At 38.9% G+C, this 9,244-nt stretch overlaps 1 protein-coding gene across 1 annotated transcript; it reads left to right on the top strand.

Moving 5' to 3' along the window:
* Positions 1–2,193: 2,193 nt before the first annotated feature.
* Positions 2,194–4,095, top strand: LOC121699705 (galanin receptor 2a). The gene is made up of 2 exons (XM_042082049.1): positions 2,194–2,656; positions 2,958–4,095. The coding sequence occupies exons 1-2, from the start codon at positions 2,310–2,312 to the stop codon at positions 3,688–3,690; spliced, it is 1,080 nt and encodes a 359-aa protein (XP_041937983.1). The 5' UTR covers positions 2,194–2,309; the 3' UTR covers positions 3,691–4,095.
* Positions 4,096–9,244: the final 5,149 nt, after the last annotated feature.

Here is a 9,244-nt window from a genome sequence, read left to right as displayed (position 1 = left end):
CAAGTGACGTGCTTTTGCAGGTTATCCACCAGGTTTTGCAGTTTGCACTAATTGTTTTGAGAAATGCACTAACTGCTGTGCAAATGTTAATAGTGATGTGAGAAAAGTACTAAAGCGACTGAGAAAAACTGTAATGATGAATCAAGAAATGCATCAAAGAAATTGAAAAAAACTATAATGATAAGTATTACTATAAATTACAATCTTGCTTCTGCAGGACATCTCAACTGAACCAATCTCTCCACTTCTTATCTGAAGTTACATTAGAAGGCAGTCACACATCAGATAGATACAGTAGACAGATAGACAGACAGACAGACAGATAGTGAGATAGATAGATAGATAGATAGATAGATAGATAGATAGATAGATAGATAGATAAATAGATAGAAAGACAGATAGGTAGACAGATACTTACTTACCTGATTCAGTCCCAAAGGGAAATTGTGTTGCAGCAATTACTGTAACATGTATCACAACAACTGCAGTTAACAAAAACAGGCATGACGTAGATGTCGCTTTGGTATATAATATTGTGTGACAAAGGCAAGGGCACTCACTGCAGTCGCCTGACTACTCGTGTGTTGTTCCAGTAACTTGACTGATAGTTGTTCCAGTAGTTTTCTTTTTTAAATGCACATTGTAAAAAGTAAGATTCTATCTTAAGAAGACTGAGAGTATAATAACAATGACTAACTGTTGAGTAGGTCTTATCATGCTTGTGCCTGAAAACAGCCATGAAACCATTACTTTGTTAAATTAATAAATGTCCTGCATAAATTACTGTTATTATTAAAAGGCATGAAGCAAATGCAAATTTTAACTCTACCCTTTAATTTGTTTGTTTTGCTCTTTTCTCTGTTGTTTCAATATATTTAATGTTTCTTGTTTTATGTTGATGTTGCTAAGCAACACACCCCTTAGAAGAGATTGCAGACTTCCTAATTTATATTTTTATTAGACTAAAAAAGAGCATTCTTTCCAATCTGACTCACATACATATGCTGATATTCAATATTTCTCTTCAGCCATTTTTATTTGTGTAGAACATAATCAACAGCTGAATAGTTTGAAAGCTCTTCACTTGGTGCCAGTGATCAGCTCTGGAGTGAAGTATTTCAATGTGACATCGAGCAAACAGAAAACATGCAGATCTTTTTTTCTTTGCCTATAGGCAAAGGTGAAAGTCACTAGTGATCATTTGTTACAGTATTACCGTGAATCTAATATATTCTTGTTCTGTGTCTTGGGGAATCTGTTAATATCTCAATGGACACTCTGCACCAGTTCATTATATTACATTGCATTGTGTGTTTTGGGTCGAAACAGTGGTCTGTTTCATTTAAATTCCTTGTGTGAGTGTTTTGGGTCCAGCAGTGGTCTATTTTAAGTAAAAGGCAGAAAACATGCAGATCTTTTTTTCTTTGCCTTGCCTGCATAAGTAGGCTACTGCTGCACACATTATACAAATTCAAGCATGATCCTAGGCTACTGTAGACGTTATACAATATTATCCAAAACAAGAAAAAACTCCAAGACACTCCATTTCATAATAGTTTAAAAGCCTTCACTTGCATGGCTTAGTCACAAAAATGGAGTGCTACGGAGGTTTTTTAACTGTTTTGGAAAGGTTCCCATCCAAAGAGCACCTCAAACAGCATTTGGGTCCAGGAAGCACTCCTCTCCAAATATTTTGTGATTGAATATTAATTCATAAGCACATGGATGGTTCAGACAGTGTTGCTACTAGTATATCATTATGATATGTTTGATTTCAGTGAAAATAAGGTGAACTTATCTTGACCAGATATTCAGATAAAACTAGTTTACTTCACCCTACAAATTAATTAGGGAAAATGAATGAATAACAAAGAATTCTGTTTCCAAATGTCTTGAGGTAGTTGTGTATAATTATGCAATAAAATAGCCTGTGCATTATAATTTAAGGCTGTGGCTATCTAATGGCTGGAGCAGTAACATTATGCATGCTTTAATAAGAAATACTCAGCTGGAGAAGACTATGCTTAATTACATGGATTGCCATTCATCTTGAGATAGCATTTCAATGACGTGGGTGGAGACACGAAGTATGTCTCATTTGTGTTCTAGTGGTCCCTCTTCTCCAACAAGCGAGAAAGCGCGCGTGCATGGAAGAGGGGTTCATGCCATTTGAAGTGAGGGAAGCCCGTGCGTTTTTCGCAATCATTACGCCACGCAGTTTTTATTTATCTATAATTAGAGGTCTGACTATGTAGATGCTCCTTTTGCGCCCTTCGCAGTCTGCTTAATGAATTCGGAATTTAAAAACTATGAATTTCTCGCACCAGAACCTTTTAAGTGTGCACTGGAAATCAGAATCTATTATAATTTCTCTAGTTTTTTCCTTAATTTTCCTGGTTGGCACCGTTGGAAACTGTTTGGTACTTGCCGTGCTTTTGCGCAATGGACAGATGAACACGAAGACGACCAACTTGTTTATTTTAAATCTATGCATCGCGGACCTCTGCTTCATTGTATTTTGTGTGCCTTTGCAAGCAACGATCTATACTATGGACGAATGGGTTTTCGGTCCATTTGTGTGCAAGGCGGTGCACTTCATCATATATCTCACCATGTATGCCAGCATCTTCACACTGACCGCTGTGTCGCTGGACAGGTGCGTCTTCATTGCGCTATCCAGTATCGCCACTTATTCTCTTAAAGTTTATCACAGATGTTGTAATTATTTTATCTGTCCCTGTTCAAGCGATTTTGATTGTAGATAATACTAAACAAGGAAAGGGTAAAAAGTCAATATATATAGGTATGTTATACTAATTTAAGATAACATAATATTCCTAAGTAGTTATATTTACTGTAATTGTCATGCTGCCTATACTGTCACATGAAAAATCATATTTGGTAAAAATATCTCATAAAAATGGTTATGATGTATAATATTATTCATTTTTGAACAGGTATCTGGCCATTCGCTACCCTCTGCGCTCACGGGAAATGAGGACCCCTAAAAATGCCCTCACGTCGATTTGCCTGGTGTGGGGTTTGTCTCTGGTCTTCTCTGGACCATATCTGAGCTACTACCAGCAAATGGACCTAGACGGCACTACAGTGTGTATCCCGGCCTGGGACATGCACCATCGCCGGGCCATGGATGTGAGCACCTTCGTCTTCGGATACTTGATTCCTGTGCTGGTGCTCAGCCTGACCTACGCGCGCACCATCCGATACCTGTGGACGACGGTGGACCCCGTGGAGGACATGTCGGCGTCCAAGCGAGCAAAACGCAAGGTGACCAAGATGATTATCATCGTGGCCGCGCTATTCTGCCTATGCTGGCTGCCGCACCACCTGGTCATCCTCTGCATGTGGTTCGGCCACTTCCCGCTGAACCACGTCACCTACGTGCTCCGTATCCTCTCCCACCTGGTGGCATACACCAACTCCTGTGTCAACCCCATCGTGTACGCACTGGTCTCCAAACACTTCCGCAAAGGCTTTCAGAAGGTGTTCAGCTGTGCGCTCAGAAAAAGGGTCGTCAACAGGGTCAATGTCGTGCAACAGGTTCACGCAGTTAGCTTGGCAGGCTCCAGTGAAACCTCCAATCTCAGCGAGAATGTCATCAAAGATAGGAGGCCAAACAATCCACAAGCGATAGTGACCAAGGCTTTCGTGACATTTAATGTAACATAGCACCTTCATGCAAATGTGTTAAAAAGTGGTTGCATAAAAAGAGCACATTTGTAGTTATTGTCGCTTGATGAGTGCTCTGTGTTCTACAACAAAACGATGTTTAGTGATGGCTTCCAGTGGTCGCCTGCTTCTAGGCTGTGGAGCTTTGAGGTTTCAGTGAAGCTAGGTGATTGTTGTTGAGGCACTACCAGAACGGCCACAGAGCTAGTCATGGTTCTATGTCAGTCATGCGAACGGATACATAATTTCTTCAAAAATGTTTGGACGTTTTGGTCATTCTTTCTGTAATCAACTGGATCAAATCTGTGAATGTTAAAATCATTGGAATTCCAATGCAATGGAATATTCATTGCAGTTGAGACAAGGCCTGCCACTTGCTTTGATACATTTTATAGGCCTATTACTTATGTGTTTAACTCATTGAATGCCAAGCTGTTTTCGGGAGCTTTGTCCTAGAGTGCCAGCAATTTAGACCATTGTTGATGATTTTTGTACAGCCACAGCATATTCTGTGTTATAGCTATGAACACATACAATGGCTCGATTAAAAGGTGAGACTTTAAGCTCTCAGTGGGTGCAAACCTTGTATTTCTACAACGCCTCTGTTCCTGAGAAATCCCAAGCTAAACAGTGGCTAGTTTTCATCAAAATCGCTGTTTTTTTTTTTTCAAGAAATAGAGATATAACGTCTTTCATGAAATATGAAGTGTTGCCTGTTACTTACTTGTGTAAACTTTCCTGGAAGTGATCAGCGAGACCTGGCGAGACTGCCACCTAGTGATAGACCCACGAAAATGGCCTGGTTTTGACCTGACGTGCATGCGTCACTGATTCGACCCAAAGCGGCAACCGAGTTATGATTAAATGTCCAGATGAAATGTCCAGATTGTGCGTTTTCATGAGTTTTCGATCGTCATATATTTCATTTCCATTCATCACAGAGTTCCCAAAATCACATATAGGGTGTGTTAGAGTGTCTAGTTTCGTAATTAAAAAAAAAAGCTAAAAACGTAATATTACGTTTTTGGCACTCAATGCATGGGAAGGAAAAACGTAATGGCACTTAATGAGTTAACATAGAGCATTTATTTATATGCATTTCCTGTATTAACAAACTGAGGCCAAATAGAGGAGAATGATTTTCACAAGCTTAGTGAACCTTTGTCAATTGCTGTTGGTTAAACAACAGTACAGTGATGAGGAAGCTATGATATTGACACTGTTAGTGACATTTTATGTCATACAATAGGCCTGTCTTTTGTAGCCCCTGCTGTGTGTGAGGGCGGAGTAACTTCAAACTTTCAATAAGCTGTTTTTTTCATGTGTTACAGAAATGCTATCAGAGTGGGGGAGTACCTGAATATATAAACTAACTTAATTTATTGACATTTAGCAGTGGTATCATTCTCTACCAGCAGACCTATGGAATAAGTCTTGAAATAGTCAACTTTGTGACATGTAATCTCAGATTGAATTGTAATATTGTTTTTTATTGACATTTAGCAGTGGCATCATTCTCTACCAGCAGACCTATGGAACAAGTCTTGAAATAATCAACTTTGTGACATGTAATCTCAGATTGAATTGTAATATTGTTTTTTTATAGGCAAAGGTGAAAGTCACTAGTGATCATTTGTTACAGTATTACTGTGAATCTAATATATTCTTGCTCTGTGTCTTGGGGAATCTGTTAATATCTCAATGGACACTCTGCACCAGTTCATTATATTACATTGCATTGTGTGTTTTGGGTCGAAACAGTGGTCTGTTTCATTTAAATTCCTTGTGTGAGTGTGTTGGGTCCAGCAGTGGTCTATTTTAAGTAAAAGGCAGAAAACATACTGATTTAACTGTCTTTGGGGACCAAATGTCTCTATGGCTCAGAAGTGACAGGCTGCCAATAGGCTGAATAAATCCAGAATTGTATTTTCTGAATGTGCACATTACCATACCATATCCTTCATGTCAAGACCAGGAGAGAATGAGTCTGTTTACCTTGTACAGTATGTGATATATACCTTACCTAAGAAGGGTCATGTCTTAGATACATAAATATATAACCCTTTGTGCATTTCTCAGGGACCTTGTGGGTGTCCAAGAGTGAGTCACGAATCAGCCTGGTCCTCCTTATGTAATGCTGTTTGTACTCAAGTTAGTGGCGAAGACGAATGTTTATTTCCTGGGAATCTGTGGTCTCTCTGTTCTTCTGTCTTTCTCCGTAGCGCAAGACCCGCTTGGTGGTTGCCTGGCGTCTGTGACAGTAATGGACCCCTCCGTATCCCTCTGTCAGTGGAAAAAAGCAGCGTGGATAAGCTCATTTAACGTCTGACTAGGCCTTGATTGTTTCAAGGTCACACATGTGATGGTTTCATGTTGACTGTGCTGTGACAATAACCGTGCCTTGTGGCAGTTGCTCAGACATCTCTCTGTGTTATATTTATTCATGAATCTGTATGAAACAAAAAGAAAGAACATTATTGCATTTGTTTGATGTACTGTCTATGGTGATGATTTGTAGTCTAATGGATGCTTTAGACCTGGCCAAAAGGGTCAAGTACAGAGAAAAAAATAAAAGTATTTGTGAAATTAGTGTCAAATGCTATCTTGGCAGTAGTAGTGATACTGAAAAATCATGGGTTATTGTAATAAAATTCAAGGTGGACTACATTTGATGTTTTTTTCACTGAGACCATAACATAACAGCTCGAAGAAAAGCTCAGTTTTTTGTATAAAACCATTGTTGTTAGTTTTTATCTTTACACAGCGGATTCCAAACAAGCAATTGATCTATTTGAGCAATCTAGCAAGTAATTATCGTATGGCTGGTTTACCACTACTTTGGAGCAATATCCAATTCTACATGACACCAGCTTAATACCAGTGAAAGGCCAGGGGGGCGGGGTGTTAAGTTTGAAAAAAACCTCCTCACAGTGCCTGCATTTCATAGGGTAGAGGTTGACCAATTAGCGTGTTGAAATTACCACTGTGTGTGACAAAATAATCTGCTGGTTCCAGCTATGGTATCATCATTTTCTAAGGCTTGTCCAAACACACTGCACCAATAAGTTATCTGAATTTTACATATTATATAGGTTCCACTTGGAAATGGACAAGCGTCATACAGTGGCCTTTTGAGCTTTTAAGCTTGATGATTCATCCTTTTCAACGTCTGTACTGACCACCAGTCTGACAAGCTACCATCATCACCATCTTTCACCCCACCCAAGTGCCCTCACCTCTCCATCTTCATCGTGGTCAGTTTTTTAATAGCTCCCCCTTTCACAATCCAGGCAGTAGGCTTGTTTGCCAGACCAAAGGCAGTGACTAAAGTCACACACTTTTTTTTAATCTCCCAAAATGAAATGGCTCTATTTACCAGAATTATAGATGACATTATCACTAGTCCTTCATGTCTTCAGTCATTTTATAAAGCAATAGCCACGGAGTGCACGAGGGAATTGCAAATCTAACAGGGGCTTTGCAGCACATCATATTGAAAGCCATTGAGTCCCAGCCTTTTATTGCCTTGGAGTTATAACTGCTCTCTGGGTCTGTTCTGTTTATCAGGTCACAGTTCTTTCTGGAAATCATTCAGTGGCAGGTGTGCTTTTGATGCCGTATTTGACTCACCTTAGCGTATGTCTGAGGTTTTAAAAACAAGACATTTGTTTCTTGGTCTTGCTAGGTAGACAAGCATACACAATGGGAACAAGTCCTGATCATAGCACCAATGACAGATGGCATTATTTAAAGCTGCACACACTATAATTGATTGGTTTTGGTGACATGTGCATTTACATGTATTCATTTAGCAGACATTTTAATCCTATGAATTATTACAGGTGGGTTTTCACTTGATTTCATAAAGTAGTTGTAGTAGTGTGCACATCCCCACCGGCGAGGTCCAGGGCAAATGGAACTAGAACTCAAAAAGGATGAACAACACTTTTCGCTTGATTTACCATGAAAGTTTGAGGATGTTAAGCACACTTACTATCTACAGAAACACAGATGGCTGACTGGTGTTCAATGTGTACCATGTTCAACAACCTGTTGTGTGCCCTATTATTTCAGTGTAATCTTAAACATTAAAAAAAATCTCTTTTTTCTTTCTCTTTTGCAAACCTGTACATTTCCATCAGAAAAAAAAAAAACAATTCCAGTCTTCTTACTGTCCTCCGTATGGTCTAATTCTCTGTGGATGGATCGAGACTGGAATGCCCTTTTTTGTCAGTCTCAAATGACAAGAATAGATGCAGTCCATGCTGAAGAGGAGAGGAGGTGCAACGTGAACCAGCAGTGGACATAATAAGCCTGTTTTACTGCCAGGCCAGGCTTCTCTTCTTGGTCTGATTACTGACATGAGCAAAGAGGCACATATGTGAGGAGAGACAGGCGAAAGGATGGATGTCAAATAACCTGGGTTTGCTGATGGTACACATTGACTTAGATGTGTCAGAGAGGCCAGAACATGATGATTCTTCATACACCCCATTAGAAAGTGAGGACATTAATCAAATGGTTAAAAACAGAAAATAACTGAATTCACAACTGAATAACTAATAACCCATTTCAATCTCAAATGCTGAAAACACATTAAGACAGCCAGTTTTGTAGCTTGTTGCTTTTGTAATATATTTTTTGTCAATGGTGAGAAAAGGTCGAAACACTCCAAAATAAACTCCAGTATTAGATTTGGGCAGAGACATGATGCAGAGGATGGCTAAGTTTATATTCGTAATAAAAAAAAGTGGACAAAATAAAAGGTCTTTTTTCGGTAGTTTCCAAGGCAACCTCAAACACAGCTGAGCATTTTGACTGGCCACCTGTTGCAAGACAAACTTGGAAAGTACAACATTCTTGATAGGCTATACAAAATGCACAAATATAAATCATTTTGGTGAGATTCAATATGTAAAATGTTGTCTGATTTTACTAGATTTATTTTTTATTTTTTTGGATAATTTTAAGTTTAAATGATAATTGTTTGATCATTTTAAGTTTAAATCATTTCATTGGGTTGCATGAGGCATGTCCTGTTTTGAAATGATCACAAATGCAAAGACAGCATTCACCTTTCTTAGGAGCCACAACAAATGTTAAGTGCTACAGTACTGACAGCCCAAGGAAATGATTTTGAATAAAATCTGTGGAGAAATTGAGACTAATGCCTTTGAAGACTCACTTCACTCTTAATATGACTTCTAGGAGAGTTGAGCTCATGATGAAAACAAAAAAACAATCCCTTTTGTTTGGGGAATTATCTCCTTGACCCATTTTTTTATATTCTGTCTTGTCCTGATGTGATTAATTTAGGATAAACATAGGAAGTCAAGACCACACACACAAATGGTGACAGAAGTCTAATTCGATAGGGTCAGCAGATATTGGTGTGTGATGGGGGAAAGCATCGTATTTCACCCTTAGATGGCAGTATAGACCCTGAGCAGATTTTGCTATTATACTAGTTTACCGTTTTAATTCTAATCAACCTTGCAACAGGTGCATGCATGTCTCCTGTTCAGCAATGCAACAAGACTAACAAGTACCCTAC

The sequence above is a fragment of the Alosa sapidissima genome, chromosome 24 (genome assembly GCF_018492685.1).
Source record: "Alosa sapidissima isolate fAloSap1 chromosome 24, fAloSap1.pri, whole genome shotgun sequence".
NCBI lineage: Eukaryota > Metazoa > Chordata > Actinopteri > Clupeiformes > Clupeidae > Alosa > Alosa sapidissima.
This window is presented reverse-complemented; position numbering and strand designations above follow the sequence as displayed.